Source organism: Podarcis melisellensis (assembly GCF_964234715.1).
Source record: "Podarcis melisellensis genome assembly, chromosome: 8".
In the NCBI taxonomy this organism is placed as follows: Eukaryota; Metazoa; Chordata; class Lepidosauria; order Squamata; family Lacertidae; genus Podarcis; species Podarcis melisellensis.
In genome coordinates, this window is record NC_138540.1 from 62,697,798 (window position 1) to 62,716,749 (window position 18,952).

General features: G+C 43.3%; 1 protein-coding gene across 1 annotated transcript in view; it reads left to right on the forward strand.

The window, feature by feature from the left end:
- PSMB2 (proteasome 20S subunit beta 2) overlaps positions 1-11,754 on the forward strand; it is a 35,108-nt gene extending 23,354 nt beyond the window's left edge. The window contains exons 4-6 of the mRNA XM_081921549.1: positions 1,205-1,367; positions 10,376-10,425; positions 11,531-11,754. Of these exons, the coding sequence (XP_081777675.1) occupies positions 1,205-1,367; positions 10,376-10,425; positions 11,531-11,638 (321 nt within the window). The 3' untranslated portion in view covers positions 11,639-11,754. The remainder of the gene's footprint in view (positions 1-1,204; positions 1,368-10,375; positions 10,426-11,530) is intronic.
- Positions 11,755-18,952: the final 7,198 nt, after the last annotated feature.

An 18,952-nucleotide genomic window follows, 5' to 3' on the forward strand; every position in this document is an offset into this window, starting at 1 on the left:
TGACTTTTTAAGGCAAGGGGCTTGAAATGTCTTCTGCAGTTGCCTGTGTCAAAAAAGCATTCCCAAGAAAAGTGCTGCACAGCTGTCCGGGTCTAATTAGTTTGCACATCATTTATGTATGTATGCTTTGACATCTGACACAGACTCGGGTAGAAGTCGGTGTTTAGAAGCCACCTTTTAGAAGCCCGGAACCCGACTCTCCAATTACGAGGTAGCTTTGATTTGCCAGCTTCTGCATGCGCAACATGCTTAGGCGTAAATAAGGGGTGTTAACATGGGCTAATTAAATCAATGTTGCTGGAGCCGGGGAGCAACTTGCAATCTCGGAAACCCTTCTGACATTCTTCCGTGTTCTTCTTTTAAAAAATTCCTTTGCCTGTATGGAGGTTTATAAGCATCCATCTGGTAGTGTGCAGAGTGGGAACCGGAGCTAGAACAGAACAATCAAAAGCTGTGATTTGACATATTGGAAGTGAATCCCAGTCATTCTTTCCCTCTATTTATTTATTTGAATATTTATAAACCATGCTTTCATATATATTGCACGGTGGAACACAGAATAAAAACACAGTTTGAATAGGAAAAGCCTGAATCATTATTACTTGCCTGCTATGTTCCTGAATTCTAAAGCAATTAAATTGATCCCTTTTATTTTATATATCTCTGTCTACTGCTCCAATTTCGTCTTAAGACGGTACTTAAGAACTGACCTGGACAATTTGTGCTGGGTGGGGCCCACAAACTTTCTCTGTGACAGCTCAACAGCGGTTTGTAGTTGTCGGCAGAGGTCTTGTCCTTGATTTTATTTGATTTAATAGTTTTGTATTACTTAATGCCTTAGTTTCTAAATCATGTACAACAGAAAATATGGTTGCATTCAGTGGGGGGAGCAATTGAAAACGACGCTGTGGTGTTTGCAGCTCTTTTGCCTGTGATGTTACTCTTGACACAATGTACTTAGCTAATGTATTCATCTTTATACGTTGTTTTTTTAAAAAACTAAAACCAATGACTAGTTCACATTAATAAATGTTTGATCTGATGACTGCAGAGAGTTGAATAACATCATAAACACAGTTTGGTCACAATATAGTTAGCCCTTTGTGGCACTCACTTTTGTGCTTTGAAAAAGTGCAGAATATTGAGAAGTCATTCTATGATATCCAGATGAGTGTTCTAACAGCTTCTTCTGCTTCTTTTCCAGACTCCTTATCATGTCAACCTCCTGCTGGCAGGCTTTGATGAGCAAGATGGGCCTGCCCTTTACTACATGGATTACCTGGCCTCTTTGGCTAAAGCTCCCTTTGCAGCCCACGGTTATGGGGCCTTCCTGACGCTCAGCATCCTTGATCGCTACTATAGACCAGGTAAGCACATCAGAATCGTAAATTATTGGGGTTGGTTGTATACCCACCCATGGTTGTATTTCTAGGCTGCCTTTTAGGGCGTAGCTTTCACAAAACTGTGTACCCAATATAAGATGCAGCAAGTTACGTACCATATAATCAAACACCGTTTGGTCATATCACAAAATACCATTGGAGACAACAGCTTTATAATCAATACAGTCAATATGAAAAATTGGTTATGACAAACCGAAGTCCCTCCAGATATCAGTGGGAGTAAGGAACAACTAAGTTAGTCTGGATTTAACCCATGCCCCCCCCCACTATAATAGGAACCTCATCACTCGCAGCATGGCCATCCTTGGTGGTACAGGCAAATGAGGCAGCCTGCCTAAGCTAGGGAAGCACCCTGAGGAAGGAGAAATTTATTTGCTTTTTCAGCTCATAGCTCAAATGCAGATTGTAACCAGATTTCTGGTGTCCAAGAATCTGGGGGATGATGTGTTGTTGCTGTTGCTGTTGCTGAAATATTACCCTTCATATGGGTGTCACAGAGCAGCTTACAGCATTTTTTTAAAAATCAGGTCACAATATGATAGGAGCAGCTGGTGCAGTAGAGTGGTAGTGCAGAGTTGTCCTCCTAGCCCCGGCATTGCTCCCACTAACGGTGAAGATGCAGGGCAGTAGCAAGGTCAGCCCGGTGCTGGAGCTTTGGAGGAGCCAATCTAGTGCTCCTGCCAGTGTGCCCACACAGCCCTGACCTTGCCACCACCCCAGTGCCATCCCAGTAAGTTGTGGCAGCACTGGTGTTGGAAGGGCACCTTTGCAGCATCACCCCAGCAACAACATATGATAGTTAAGTCACGGAAATTTTATAGATCTTCTGTTGACTCTTGATGATCAGGCATGCAATGAGATTTGTTTGGGTAGGTAGTGGCAAAATTTGAATTTGCCTGGAACACCAAAAATCTCTGGATCAGTCTTGATAAGGAGGCAGGAAGAGATGCAATGGTTGGATCTTCCTAACAGCCAAAACCCTTTCCTAGCCCCCTCCCTGGATTTTCAGTCTTCTATGGATGCTATCAGTATTCATTTCCAAACTGCATGAGGGCTAGAAGCTCAGATTTTCTAAAATCCAGATATCAGGTACTCCTGTGATGAGTGTGCAGATGCACAAACACATACAATCTTTTTTTTTTTTAATATAATTTTTATTAAGTTTATAGTATACAAAATCCAACTTCCAAACACTTATTTCCATAAATCTAGTGGACTCCCCCCATCTTCCGAACACTGCATTCTCTGTAAATTTAAAACCTCAGCAAATTGTTAACTTATTTTAAACATAATAATATATCTTCCATTTTATCGTGATATCTGGTCTCTAAACATTTCAGTCCAAATCCATTGTTTTAGTTTCAACACAATAAAATTATTTCATTACACCACTTCTTTCTTGTTGTTCCTTATTTTCCAATTCAAAAAATTAACCGATGCTGAAGCTGTAATTTCCTAAAAAGGAGCATTTTTTAACATTCATACAACCTATAATGCCTTTTCAAATAGTCCTTAAATTTTTCCCAAACTTCCTCCGTTTCTTCTTCTCCCGAGTCTCGGATTCTGCCAGTCATTTCAGCCAGTTCCATATAGTCCATCAGCTGCGTCTGCCATTCTTCCAATGTGGGTAAATTTTGTGTCTTCCAATGCTTTGCCATCAGGATCCTTGCTGCTGTAGTAGCGTACATAAAGAAAATTCTATCTTTCTTGGCCACCCTCTGGTCTACCATGCCCAGGAGGAAGGCCTCTGGTTTCTTGGGTAAGGTAAATCTAAGTACCTTTTTTAGTTCATTATGTATCATCTCCCAGAAGGCCTTCACCTTCGGGCAGGTCCACCAGAGGTGTAAGAATGTCCCTTCCTCCTCTTTACATTTCCAACATTTGTTGTCAGACAGGTGATATATCTTTGCAAGCTTGACTGGGGTCATGTACCACCGGTATGTCATTTTCATAATATTTTCCTTCAGGGCACTACATGCCGTAAATTTCATTCCGGTGTTCCATAACCTTTCCCAGTCTTCAAACATAATGTTGTGCCCCAAATCCTGCGCCCACTTTATCATGGAGGATTTAACAATCTCATCCTGTGTATTCCATTTAAGCAACAAGTTGTACATTCTCGAAATTAACTTAGATTTTGGCTCAAGCAGCTCTGTCTCTAATTTCGACTTTTCCTCCTGGAAACCCACTTTTTTGTCCGCTTTAAAGACTTCCTGAATTTGAGCATAATGTAACCAATCTCGCACCTTGTTTTTTAACTTTTCCATACTCTGCAACCTCCAATTATCTCCAATTTTTTCAATTATTTCCCAATATTTAGGCCAGTGGGCCTCCATATTGAGTCTTTTCCGTGCTTTGGCCTCCATCGGTGAGAGCCACCTCGGAGTTTTACTCTCCAATAAGTCTTTATATTTTGACCAGACCATAAAAATTGCCCTTCTGACAATATGGTTTTTGAATGATCTATGAACTTTAACCTTGTCATACCACAAATATGCATGCCACCCAAAAGCATTATCAAATCCTTCCAGGTCGAGGACATCGGTGTTCTCCAATAAAATCCAATCTTTCAACCAGCAGAGGGCTGCAGATTCATAATATAACCTCAAGTCCGGCAGGGCAAACCCCCCTCTTTCTTTCGCATCCGTTAGTATTTTAAACTTAATTCGGGGCTTTTTGCCCTGCCAGACAAATTTAGAAATATCCCTCTGCCATTTTCCAAAACATTCCACCTTGTCCACGATCTGGAGGGCCTGAAACAGAAATAGCATTTTCGGCAATACATTCATCTTTATAGCAGCTATTCTACCCAACAAGGAAAGTTTCAGTCTTGACCATGTTTCCAAGTCTCTTTTGATCTCTGACCAACATTTCTCATAATTGTCCTTAAACAAATTCAAATTTTTGGAGGTCAAGTGCACCCCTAAATACTTTACTTTTTTAACCACATTTAATTCCGTTTCTTTTCTGAACTCCTCTATTTCAATAGTTGTCAAATTTTTTGCTAGAACTTTAGTTTTTTGTTTATTCAGCTTAAATCCCGCCACCCGACCAAAGTCAGAAATTAATTCTAACGCTCTTTTAGTGCTAGAGGCTGGCTCCTGTAGTGTTAATACCAAGTCATCTGCAAATGCTTTCAGTTTATATTGTTTCTCTCCGACCACAATTCCCTGTGCCAACCGGTCATTTCTAATCTTGTTCAATAGCACCTCCAGGACTGAGATAAACAACAGAGGAGACAGAGGGCACCCCTGTCGTGTCCCTTTTTCAATTTTGAACTCCTCTGTCACCACGTTGTTCACTATCAATTTAGCTTTTTGTTCTGAATAAATTGCTTCTATTCCATTTTCAAACCCCCGCCCTACTCCCATCCTTTCCAAATTTTTCTTCATAAACATCCAAGAAATGTTGTCAAAGGCTTTCTCCGCATCAATAAAGATCAACACCGCTCTTGTATTTGAATTTGTCTGTAAAAATTCCAAAATATCAATGATGTTTCTTGTGTTGTCAAATAAATGCCTACCAGGGAGAAAGCCTGCTTGGTCCTTATGAATCACTTCATTTAATACTTTCTTAAACCTACTTGCCAAAATGTCTGCAAAGATTTTGTAATCCACATTTAGGAGTGAGATAGGACGGTAGTTTTTAAGTTGAGTTTTTTCAGTTTCTAATTTTGGTATCAACGTGATGAAAGCTTCTTTCCACGTTTCCGGTGCCTTCCTCCCCTCCATAATCTGGTTGCAAACTTCCAACAATGGTTGTATCAAAGAGTTCTTCAATACCTTATAGTATTTGGAAGTGAGTCCATCTGGTCCTGGAGACTTGCCTAGTTGAAGATTCTGAATGGCGCATTCAATTTCTTGGAGCGTAATGTTACAGTTCAGGGTTGCTCTCATTTCCTGAGGTATTCTTTGTAATCCATTAGTTATAAGAAATTGATCCACCTCCGAATCTTTTTGTGGCCTTTGTGAATAAAGTTCTCTGAAATATCTCTGGAAGCACTTTCTAATTTCCTCAGGTTTCTGAACCATTCTCCCTTCAATCTCTAGATTTGTAACTGTATTAAGCTTTTGTCTCTTTTTCAACTGCCAAGCCAACAGCTTCCCACACTTATTAGCTGATTCAAAGGATCTTTGTTTCATTTGTTTAATTTTCCATTCCACCTCTTGATTTATCAATTTCGAATATTGTGCCTGGAAAAACTTCACTTCTCTCAACACTTCCTTCGATTTAGGCCTGGATCTCAGTTTTTTCTCTCCTTCTCTTATTTTCTCCAAAATCTTCTCCTTCTTTTCATTCCAGAGCCTTTTTTTGATCGTGTTCTGCTGTATTAGAAACCCTCTCATAACTGCTTTACTTGCGTCCCAGATTGTTCTTTTTTCCACGGTTGTCTTTAAATTTATTTCAAAATAATCCTTTAAAACTTTTTGGGCCTTCTTAACAATCTCCTGATCTCTTAACAAAGCGTCATTCATTTTCCATCTGAAAGATCCGGTTGTATTTAATCTCAGTTCCATTCTCAAAGCATTGTGGTCGGAGCAGGTTTTTGGGCAGATTTCCACTTTTCTAGTCTTAGGTGCCAGTCCTCTAGTTATCCATATTTGGTCGATTCGCGTCCATGTCATGTGGGCCTCAGAAAAGAAAGTTCCTTCTTTCCCTAGAGGGTTCTTGATCCTCCATATATCAGTCAAGTCCAAATTGTCAGTCATTTCGAAAAAAGTTTTTGGTAGTCTGCCGTCTTTCGTTATGTTAGCACTTTGCGACTTATCCATATTCACTGAGACGACTCCGTTCATATCTCCCAACATGATAATGTTGTTGTAATCCAAATAGTCCAGCATAGTCTCATGCAGCCTCTTGAAAAATTCCGATTTCCCTTCATTTGGGGCGTAGATTCCTAAAATTAAAAACTTTTCTCCTTGTGTCTGAATTTCAACCGCCAAAATTCTGCCCTGTTCATCTTTAAATACAAATTTTGGTGACAAGTTCTCCTTTGCATATATCACCACTCCTCTTTTCTTGACTTTGTCCGATGAAATAAATTCTTGGCCTAACCTTTTATTAATTAACACTTTTCTGTGGAGTCTTGTCACATGTGTTTCTTGCAAGCAGATAATGTCCAATTGTTCTTTTTTCAAAATATGAAATACTTTTCTCCTTTTTTCTGGAGAGTTCCCGCCATTTATGTTCCAACTAAGAAGCTGTAGAGACATCCTGGTCTAGTACTTGAGTATCACAGTTGGGTATCTATGTTATCCTCCGTTCCCGAAGGATGTGGTGCCGGTCCGCCTCCAGATGGTACGTGTCCTGGTGGTAATCCCGGTGGTGGAGGCCAAGAATCTGCGGCTCTCTTTTGGAGGTCCTCCTCGTTGTCGTGCAGGAACTTCTGCTGGTCCTCTAGTATTTTAATTCTTACCTTCTTTCCTTTATAGGTGAATGATAAACCTTGAGGGAATTCCCACCTGTAAGGAATTGCGTTGTACCTTAACAGTTTGGCCAAGTCTGTATATGAGGCTCTAAGGTCCAACAGATATTTGGGAATGTCTCTATAAATTTCTGCTCTTTTGCCTTCAACTTCCAGAGATTTTTTAAAATGTTGGCCTAGTATCTTGTCTCTTTCCTCTCTTGTTCTCAAGCAAACCAAACAGTCTCTGGACTTGTCTTTCTTAGCCGATCTTCCCAATCTGAAGGCCGTCACAATTTTAAAGTCTTTGTCTTCCTCAACCCCCCAAAATTTAGAAAATAACTGCGTCAAAAATTCCTCTAGGTTGCCCTGCTCCAGTTCTGGGACGGCCCTCAGCCTAAGATTGCATTCCTTACTTTTCAGTTCCACCATTGACAGGTAGGCTTGCTGTTCTCCTACCTGTCTTTTCAGAGGTCTTACTTCCCCTTTGATCTCCTCAACCTTTTTGCACGCTTGCTCAGCTTTTTGATTGGCTTCCGCAGCTAATTTATAGTTCTCAGCCGTAGCTCCTTGCAATTTCTCAATAGCCTGGGTATGCTGGGAAACCTGATCTGATAACTTACTGATAGTAGATGTAGCTCTATCAATTTTAGATGACTGATCGTCCACCTTCTTATTCAAAAGTGCCAATTGTTCCAAGATTTGTTTCAAGACTGGATCAGTTCCTCCAGTTGCCATTTCTTCTGTAGCAAGCGTTTCAACTTCTCCCTCCTGTGCCGTCAGCACAGTTGGTACAGAGGATCTACGTTGATGTGTTAACGTTGTTTGAACAAGCTGCCCAGCTCTCTTATCTTTTTCTTTAGCTTCCTTAGCTTTGGCTGCTCTTGTTTTCCCTGGGCCGCTCATTCCCCAGCTGCCTCTGTTCAAGGTCAAATAGTCTTTCAATCCATGAGAGAGGCAAGTCCAGAATGTAAACAATTAAACCACAAAGAATCTCAATATAATACAGTTCCCAGGCCTCTATACCTCTGCAAATCCACCAGGGGGGGTGTTTCATGAGAAGGAAAGTTTCTTTTCCGCCATCAAAGTTCCTATCAACTTTTATAATCCCCAAGTTCAAAAAGGAGGTTTCCAGATAGTTCTGTTTCAAAATAGTGCCACAAGGTGACAGAAAGGTTCCAGTATCAATATTAAAGCGATAATGTATCCATCCATGCAACAATTTATACTTCAGAAGAAGTTTCAGCAGCCTGACAGTTCTCCTTTGCAACACTGGCAGCCCGACAGCTCGGTTGTCCCCTTTAACTCCACGTCACTCCACAATAGGGGGAAGGTTCCGTAGCAAAATAAACCAAATGATTTAATCCTTCATTCCTTTTAATTTCTAAAAACACAGTCTATTGATGCCCCTTCGTACTATTTTCAAAGTCTCTTTTTAAGCGCTTCAGCCCACATCAAATTCTTTGCTTTGCTCTGATTAGCAGGGTCGGGAGACGGACTTCCTGTTACTCGCCTCCCGTTTTCAGCCGAATTAAATAAATTTAAGTCAATCTTTAGTACCCCTTACTCACGGGTAAGTCGCAGCCAATTCCGATACTTTTCAAGAAGAAAGGTCGACGCTCAGCAGCAGCAGCAGCGCGGCTTCACTTCCGCGAAAAGAGCGATGAACTCACAGCGCCGCTCCCCCTTTCACGTTCCGGAGCCTCTTACGAGGTCCCTTCCTCGCTTCTGGGGGGGCTTCTGGCACCCGCCGAGTCCCACGGCCGCAGGCTCGCTCTGCCTGCGGTTTATCTTAATGGGTCTCCGCTTTGCCGTAGCGGACGACCCTTTTTCGCGGAGCCCCTCTTCACTGGGTAAAGAGGACCGCCATTGCCGTTTTGCGCCGCCTCCGGAAGTCAAACACATACAATCTTTTGATGAGGGTTTCAGTATCTCCTCCTTGGCAGTTAATAGAATTTGAGTGGTTCTGATACTAATTTGCTCCCCCAACTTAACACCACTTTACTACGACTTTTGATGTTGAGTATTTTCTTATTTCCACTAGATATCTTAAGACATTTCATTTTAGTATTTGATAGTGTTTGATTGTTGACATGCAGTGGTATTTAGTATCTGACTTTATTCATTTATTTCATTTAAAGCATTTGAACCCTTGAGCTTTTCCTCAAGCTGGAGGAAACAAAATTAAGCTCTCATTTAAAACAAGCAAACAAACAAACAAACAAAAAACCAATTGCACAGTGCTGAAGACCAACAGATTGCCCTGGAGATCATTGTCATTGATCTCTGCAACATCTGAAGTGGTAAAGAGAATGGCCTTTTAGCTAGTGGTTAACCTGCAGTAGCGCAGAATGTGTGTGAGAGTGGACAGTTGTTACATAGCCGATTCCTGTAAAGGCAGCAAGTTTAATGCACTCTAATTCCAAAACTTTGAGTTAGAATTTTGCATTCATGCTGTAGATCTGAATCTGAAGATAAGAAGAGCCCTGCGGGATCAAGCCCAAAGGCCTATCTGCTCCAGCATCCGGTCCTTACAACGGCCAGCCAGATGCCTTTATGGGAAGCCTGCAAGCGGGACATGATTGCAAATGCAACTCTCCCCTCTGCAGTTCCCAGCAACTGACAATTACTTACTTCCTCTAACAGCAGAGGCAGCTTTGTATTCAAACTTTAGAGGGCAAAATGGAAATTCTGACATACTTTGAAAATATTTGCTAATATTTTTATGTTTTTAGATGCACTACATGTTTTAGATTTTTAAAATATGTTTTTATTTTATTTTAAATTGCCTTGTCTTAATATGTTGATGTTTGCCACCTTGGGCTCCTTTGGGAAGAAGGGTGGGATACAAATTTAATAAATAATATTTGTGACTAGCTGTTGATTGGAGACCAACCTTGAAGAAGCAGGTCGAGTGCAAATTCTGCCTTTTGATTCTCTGCTTCCTTAAAATTTCATTTTAAACGGGTCTCCTTCCACTTACCCCCCATGAATGGTGGCAGCAGAATTATGTCCCCCCCAGCCTAACATGTTGACAGTTTGCTGTCTCTTTCCTGCCCACCATTTCTTCTAATGTGTGAGAAGAGCTGGGGCACTTCTCACACGTGCCATTTCCATTGTTAAAAATCAGTACCCAACAGGGAACGTAGCACTTAAAGCCCAGCCCTCCTGACCCCCCCCCCCTCTACACATGCACACACACTCCTTTGAGTGATTTGCAACTGGCTGTGGACAGATGGAGCTGATTTAATGTGGTAATAAGCTCAAGAAGGCTGAGGTGGCCCAGCTCTTCCAGCGCCTGAGCCCCTGGCCGTGGGAGGCAGGATTCTGCCCGGCTTCCCGTTAGGGTGGAACAAATCGATTTTTGACGGCTCGTTGGGCAAGGGAGCTGGGCCACAGGTGATCCTTCATACATGTGGAACGAGTTTTCTCAGAGCTGGGAAAGAGCCTTTCGTTCCTTTGTGCACAACTGAAAAGCTGTTCGGACTTCATCAGAGAGATTTTTAGGAGGCCAGGAGACTTGGCGGCTAATTAAAGCTGTCTGTGGTGCTCTCTTTCCCTCCTGCAGGTATCACCCGTGAAGAAGCAATGGAGGTTCTCAAGAAATGTCTGGAGGAGGTGAGTGACCTGCCTTGCCCAGGAGACTAATGTTTGGTTGCCTTTGTTTGGCCAGTGATTTAACTCTCCCCCTTCCTTCTCCTGCTGCATCTCCCCCGCTAAAAAAAATATTCTTGCCACAAGGGGAAATAAATACAGAGCAGCCAGATGTGAAATTGGTTAGTGGCGAATAAGCATTCCTTGCTCTCCCCACCCCAACCTTCTTAGTTTACTTCATGGTTAGGTAGTAAAGTTTAGAATTATTGACATTTTAAATTTCTGGTTCTTCCGCAATTAATATTGATAATCCATCCTTCTGCCACTTTTGGGGGAGGTTTTGCTCTTTGTCCAATTCATACATTTAATGGTATCATCATTACTTTAAATTAGAGGAAGAAAACTTTTATCAGCCTGAGGGCCACATTTCCTTCTGAACAACCTTCCAGGGGCGACAGATCTGCCTTAGAGTTACTATATAGATAATTGATTCTAACATGCAACTCTTATCGTAAGAGATGCACAAAGGCAGGCAACTAGTACCCATATTTTACAGGTGAGGAGCACTGAAGCTAAGAGATAAGGGATTAGTGTAAGGTGAGCAATGGCATGGATCCCAACCCCTCCAGCAAAAAAAAAATCTGTTCGGGTGACCTTCATGTAAGGGTTGAGAATGGACAATTTTGAGACCTGTTGTTTGCCTGAGGGGCTGAGGGAAAGGAGAGAAGATGGGGACAGGAGTCATTATTCTGAAGTCTGTTGTTTGCCCCTTCTCCTTGAGAGTGAGGATGTTCCGTGTGATATTGCCCTCCTTCTGGGTTAATGGCCCTAAATACAAATTTATGGTAATAAAATGTCTATTTATTTACTTGTTAATGCTTTACTTAGTAGAAGTCAAAAGCCCTTGCAATCTATTGCAAATCACATGGTGATCTCTGCCTGCCTTCTGCCTCTCCCCGCAATAGATGATAGCTCCCTAAGAATAGGAGTAAACTTTCACAGGGAACATTTTGCTCAAACTTGCTCACGCAGAGGAAATGAGACAGTGCTGGGCTGCTGAGAGTTCTTGCAAACATTTAGGTGACTTTCTAAAAACATTTAACGTAAACACAACTCTTGTTTCCCACAGCTTCAGAAACGCTTCATCCTGAACTTGCCTTCATTCAATGCTCGATTCATCGATAAAGATGGCATCCACGATGTGACTAATATACCACTCTTGACAGCAGAGGCCTAAATGCCCAGACTTTCCTCTTCCTGCCTCCATTTGGCTTTTTTTGTTTTTTTCTTGTTTGAAATCCAGAGTTCATTTACTGCACTTTTGCAAATACAAATAAAGATCTTCTGTTATAATTCTCTCTCCATTCTCTCCGAAACGAACAAATTGAGGGGCAATATACCTCTTCAGTGAATAGTACCTTTTTATCTCCTCCTCCCAATCACCGGTCTTGGCTGTGCTGTCTGCCCACGGCTTGAGCCACAGGTTGGGGATTTTACCTGGCAGCAGATGAGTTTCATTGAGACATGCCATTCAAATGGCTCTTTTGCAAGGTTCCATTGTAGTTTCCTTTCTCCACCCACTATAGAAGGTTGTATTGGCTCACTGGTGTGTGTGTGTGTGTGTGTGTGTGTGTGTGTGTGTGTGTGAGAGAGAGAGAGAGAGAGAGAGAGAGAGAGAGAGAGAGAGAGTGTTAGTTCACAGGCTTGGCTTGGTTATGTGCTTTTTGAAAAACTTTTTTCCAAAACTATATTTTATCCAGTGCAAACCAAAGTGTTGATGGTGCTCCATGTTGCTCAGAAGGCAGATACATATTCATACACACAAAATGGGCAGCATCAGGTGAAAAATACAAAAAGGGGGGGGGGGGAGAGAACCAATCTCAAGATGCCAAAGAAAGGAACATTGGGACTTTTTATTAATGCTCAACTTGTTTTGGCCAGAACAGGCATTCCTTTTAGGTTTCCTAAAACATCATTTTTGAAAACACTGTCAGCAAAAATGCTCCTCAGTTGCTCCCTTACAGCAGCCTTCCCCAACCTAGTGCCCTCCTTAGGCCCAGCCAGCATGCTGAGGTCCCAAACCTCTGGAGGATGCCAGGTTGGGGAAGGCTGGCTTGCAGTGTTTTCAAAATGGATATTATTGAGAGCTTGGTTCTCCCTTTTTTATCTTCTTTTCCTGTCTTCTAGATACATATTCAGAGAACAGGAAGAAGAAGAATCTGACTTGCGCCACATCAGACCATTGATCCACCTAAGTCAGTATTGGACTCAAGTGGTCATGAACTGGCAGGACAACGGGGAGGGGGAAGAGGGTCATGGTAGCCAGCACTAGGACACACTGGGGCTAGCTGGTGATGGGGAAGGAGAAGTTGGTGTAGGAAGTTCTCACGGGGGTAGGGTGGAGAATGAAGAGAAGATGGTCAGTGCACAGGACCCAGAGCCAGAGAGGCCTCTGTCTCCATGAACACGGTGGGCTTTGAGGTATAGAAAGCAGTTCTCCAGGAGGCTGAGGCAGGGAAGGGCCCACAGCCCAACTCCCTAGCTGGCCAGGTGGGGCTCGCTAGCTCTGGGAGATGGCTGTGATTTCTCAGCTGGAGTAGGAACAAGTGAAGGTCAGCTGCCTCATCAAGCCCAGATGCTACAATCAGCAGGCAAAGTACAAAAGGGAAGCAGAGCTGAGGTGCTATTTCTGCTCAACTGCCCATGTTGATGGATCTTGATTTGGGTGTTCCTGGACCTCTGTGGGACAGTGCTTCAGGTTTGACTGCATCCTGACTGCGGGACTTTGGCCTACTTGGATTGACCCTAAACCTCGTTTCCAGACCTTTGGGCTTGGTGTACTGACTTGCTGCCAGGTAAGCCAGGGGTTCAGAAAACAAACTCCCCTTATCCCAGATAAACTGGCCTGGCTGGGGCTGATGGGAGTTGCAGTCTAGAAGTACCTGGAGGGGCACAAGTTTCCTACCTCTCCTATATATAGTATGTACAAGCAGCTTCGGGGGGAAAGGCTTTGTTCTAGATTTTCTGCATGCAGTGATGACTTCATTAGTTTTTTAAGAGGGAGCATTCAAACATACAGCTCCCCAACCTGAGGTGGGAAGTGTAAAATCTAGGAAGGGGGATGGCAATGGTGTTGTTTAACCCTTAACATGCTGGATAACAGCCTGAAAATAGTAGAAGGTGCTACACTGGGCTGATGGTGTGTTAAGATTTCAGCAGTTACTGGTTTGTTATTTAGATCCACCCTAGTGCTGGTTCAAATTAATGTTGGAAAACTTGGGAAATGTGAAATCTTGAGGTAGGGCAGGGTAAGAGCTACATCCAGTCGTTGGAAACAATACTGGAGTAGGTGGGCTGAGTTGTCTTAACTCACTATAAGGCAGCTTCCTATGATCCTGCTTGGGCTCAAGTTGTTTTACAAAAGTTTCTTCCCATTTTTAAAAATTATTTTATTGCAGCTTAAAATTAGTTTATTGCAGTTTTTATTGCAGTTTGTTGGGTTTTTTTGTTTGCTTAAATCAGTATAACAAATGCAACCTTAGCAATACATAAAACCAGGATGGAGAGGGAAGGGAGAGTGGATTGGGTTAGTTGGGTGTCTTGGCAATTTCATGGAGTGCTGCCCCCTGGAGGCTGGCCAAAGCATGTTATCAGATCAGCTGCTGGGAGTATTTTAAGTGTTTATTGGGGCAAGCAGGTAGGTAGAATAAACGTCGGTCTGAATGTGAGGAAAGCTGCTTCCAATCTGAGTGGGCAAATACAGGGCTGAAGGGGCCAGTAGCCTAGTTCCTTATGAATCTGGGGCATATGTTCAATTAGTTTCTTAGGAGTAGCTGTGATGGGTTTTTATGTGGTGCTTGGGTTGCATTGAGTGCAGCCAAAGTCATCCCACCTCTTGATTGAGAGATGTACCAGTGGCTTCAGGGTTGAGGAGAACTCTCTGCCCATACTAGCAGAGGACCAGCATGGCTGATAGAAAGTGACAGGAGCCTTATTAGACACTTGGCCAAAGACAGGGTGGAGCCAACCTGAGAGCTAAGAGCCACATGGGAATTTGAGATGTGTAAACAGAACCCTTTCATTTGAGAAGAGCAAGCAGAAAGTCACAGGCATCTCCAGGTAAGAACTAGTGATGTCTGATATCCTGGTGAGCTGCTGTCAGTCACTTCTGACAATCATGGGCTAGATGGATCAATGATCTGACTTGGTATAAGGCTTGATGTGCTTATGAGTAGACAGTAGGCTGCCTGTCTGATCAGAACTGCCTTTCCTTTGTGAAATCCCCTGTAGGATATCTATAGATGGAGACCCTGGACTGTGAAGATGCTGGCTGACATTGGAACCCTAAGGTGTCCTTAACTTCCCTGGGCCATCTACTCACTTGTACATCTCCCCCATGTTGCGTACCAAGTGAGGGAGATTCTTTAGTACTGCATATGCGTTTTGTATTTTTAGAGTCTTGCATAAGAAGAAGCAAACCTGAAAAAACCAAAGTCCAACCTGGTCCAGTTTCTCAGAACTTGAGAGTCTCTCTCCATGAATTTGTCTAGTTCTGTTTTAAAGGCATCTGAGCTAGTGTTAGCCATCTCTACATCCGCAGGTTAGCTATGAACTGTGCAAAGAGAGATGTCTTTCGCCTGTCTTGAATTTACTGCCTGTCTGTCATTGTAAAGTGATGTGTCCTGCCTGAAGGCTGCAACAGGCAAGGAAACAGGCAGTCCAAACAGGACAGGGCAGAAAGTGGACACTCGTGGTCCATAACACATGGGACAGGCCTGGCCCTGATCTGCCAACTGCCCATCTCTGCCCTAAAGCAAAATGCGCATGGTAAAGTCTTAGTTGGTTTATGGTCAGGACTCGATTCCCAGAGGAGCCCATGTGCTCAAATGGAGCCCTCGTCTTAAGGGAGGACCCAAAGTGTGCTGAAGGTCCCTGGCTCTGTTCCTGCCACCTGCAGCTTGGGGGAGCTGGGCCTTGACCCCAAATTTGATTCCATTTGCATTTAGAAGTGAACCTCCCTAATTCGCACTTTCTGAGACAACACGTGCATCGAAGCACAGCCATCCTTTGAAATTCATACTTCTCTGAGTGTTGTGATGCAGTTCTCTAACCTAGAAATGTGAACAAAATTGTATATACCAGGGTTAAGTGTGCATAAAAATGCATGTTCTGTGAAAACAGAATTCAAAAATGTATTATGTAAGGGGAAATTGCATTGCAAAAATTTGCATAGCATAGGCAAAATTGCATACTAAGAAATCTGCACTAAAATGCTGCTTGGTTATTATGAGGACATGTTTTTTTTAGAATTGCAAATGTGGAGAACTTAGAAGTTGAAAAAGGAGAAACTGAAATTGACAGATCCAGTCATCCTTACAACATACATATAAATGAAAACCCTAGGATGGTTTTTACACTGCAAACTATCACCAGCAGAATGGATGTGCGTGGAATACATATATATGTTTTTTGATGCTTAGCCCTCCTCCACAGGCAGGTGATAGTTGTATGTTTATTAATGATTCCGCCCCCAAACAGACTGGTTGGAGTTGGGTTAGAAGGGAGCATATGTTCTGCCTCGGGGCACAGGAACAAGCACTGAATCCCCACTGACAGGGGAGATAGGAGAGGCTGTGTTGGAAGAGGGCAGAGTGGCAGCCTCTGGAATAAAATGAAAAGGGGTCCCACTTTAAGCCACAGAACAAAAGAGTTTGCAGAGGGGGTGGGGTTTTCAAAACAGAGTCATCAGTGGGACACTTTTTCTAGGAGCTTCATCATTTGTTATTTTATATTTATATTTTTAGGAAGAATTCAAATGAAGTATCTGGGTTTTCTCATCTCCTCCCCTCCCCCGACTGATTAGCTTTCAGTGGTGGTGGTGTTTTTATAAACAATAAGTTTATAAACCTAAGGGGGAAGAAAATGAAAAACAAAAAGACCCCCATATTGTTGGACTCCCAACTCCCATCAGCCCCAGCCAGCAGGGCCTTGAGGCCTTTTCTAGTGGCCCTCGGCACCATTTTACATCCTTCCCAGCCCTTATCAAAGCTTGGGGTAAATGAGGTGCTGGGCTTTGGGATGGAGGCATGAGGGCTCTGACAGCGTCCCAGAGGCTTCCCACCTGCTTCTCAAAGCTTAGTTAGCACTTTCCCAGCTTTGGGAAGGAGGTGGAAGGGCTCCAGGACCTTGCCAGAGCCCTCACACCTCCTTCCCATAGCCTGATGTGTTTCTCAGCTGGATTTGGGAAGGCAACTTGGAGGGGCATCAAACTTTGGCCTCGCTCTGGGACAAGGCAGTGTGCGGCCTGCAGGTTCCATGTCCAAGTACTCTAGCAACCCACTTTGGACGAAAAGTTGGGCTACCCTGATCTAGAGGACCACAGCTTCCCCACTCCTGGTGTATAATTTCAGTATGTATCTTGGCAGCAGTGGAGTCCTAGGACTGAGCCCCAAAGCTATAGCTCAACTCCCTCCTGTCCCCCATGCCCAGATCCTTCCACTTCCACTTGTTGAGAAGCCTGAGCATGAGATTTAATGCTGGGTGCAGCATTCAGCATCTGAAAATCAGCTGTTTTTGTTTTCTAAAAATAGTTTCTAGTCCTTATGCCCATAGGCACAAGCTTGAAAGTGTGTGATGAAAGCTCAGAAGACAGAGGGGCTGTATATCCCCTCCAGTGGCAAGGGGGCTGGGCTTTGTGCCCCAAACATAATTCAAGCAACCACAATAAATGGGGCTAGATGACAGGGGCTGTATACCTTAGTGCAAATGGTGGCTCCATGGCCTACAGCTGTGCTGGCTGAGGCTTATGGGAGTTGTAGTTCAAAGGTCACTGGACCAGTGGAGGCTGGAGTAGAACATCTGCATGCTTTCCCTTAAGTTTCCATAAGTAAAAGTCTTAGAAGGATCTTCATTAATGAAACCAGATCTTTCCAGGAGGGGGTCTGATTTCCCCTTGGGGCTTCAAGCCCCCATTAGCCCCCTGTGGCTGCAGCCTTCCTGCCTGGATTTGCATGGGTCAAAAAGGTTTTTGATTTGCATCATGAACAACGGCCCTGTCTTGTCCAGAGCACTGTTAAGAAAAGCGGTTGCTTGGGAAGTAGCAAATACCCACAATTTCAGTATAGGTTTCTGCTTTGTTTTTGTGTTGTTTTTACTTTTTAAAATGAGCAAGGAAAAAATAAATAAAGCCAGCGCATTTGAGAGTTTCCTCTGCTCCACAGACAGCTGGCTCGAGTTAAGCGACATGAATGCACTTATTGGATAACTACCTAATGGCACATTAGCACCGAACCAAATGCCTTAAAATGTCAGTTCCCATTTTGGAAGACGGCTACATTTGTTTTAATGGTTAACAGTGGTCCAATTGTGTGGGCAGCACTCAGAACCAGGAGCTAGATCTCAATAAATTAAAATAATGGACTGTTCCACTTCATGTTTCAAGCAGAGTATAGGGATGTGAATGAAGCTTGTGTCTTTCAAAGTTGCTTCCGAAATACCACGTCATTTGCTATCTCGTGCCCTTGTTGAGGTGGGTGCACATGGATTGAGATTCCATGAGTGGTCTCAGGATTATGATGCTCTGAGCCCAGTGGCGGAGCTTCATGTTCCGGCACGGAGGGGGGGCGCGGAGAGCAGGCGGGGGCGGAACTGGCACACGTCCCGGGGGCATGGAGCCCAGTGCAGGGGGGGTCCACCCACAATGGAACCCCACTGGGATCGCGCTGCTGGGGGCGGTGCGCTCCCCCCGCACTCCTCTTCCTCTGCCAGTGTCTGGGCCGTATTAATTATGAAATAATAATTTTGGGGGGAAATAGTAATAAATCCTATGTTAGCTTCAGTTATGCAAGTAATCTGCTTTACACATACACAAACATTTTTGCAGTAAAATTTTGTAAACCAAAATGTGTTATCACTTACATGGCCGGAACTCATGTTGCAAATTTTGGCATTGCACGGTGTGCTGCCAAATTTTCGACCCTAAAGTCCACCACTGAGAAAGCTTAGGCCCCAGGTCCAATCCTTGGCTTCTCCAGGCAGAGCTGGGTGATTTATCCTGCCTGAAATCCTGGAGAGCCACTTCTGGTCAGTGCAGACAATACTGACCTAGATGGACCCAAAGTTATGACTCCGTATACGGCAGCTTCTGATGTCTCTGTGTCCTGCCCATTGATTTCAGTAGGTATACTCTTAGTAAGTTGCAAGAGTCTTGGATGGTTGCACCCATCCTTCCCAGAGATATTGAAATGGAACCAGGATTAATTCGCTCTTGTTATTCAGAGGGTGCGGCAAGGATCTCTCTTGTAATAATTTGATAAACCAGATTCTTGTGGCAGCAGTGAAAGACCTAGGCAGATACACTATCTGCAAATGGAATGATATGGCGTGGTACTTGGCTTTGACTAACAAGACTTACAAAAAAATATACTTTCAGCACTGATTCGTTTGTATTTATTTCCTTTATTAACACTTGCTTGAAGAAACTTGGACCTTCTGTAACTCAGACATATTTTTGGCTTGGTTATTTAATTTAAGATGTTTTTGTGGAGAGTGG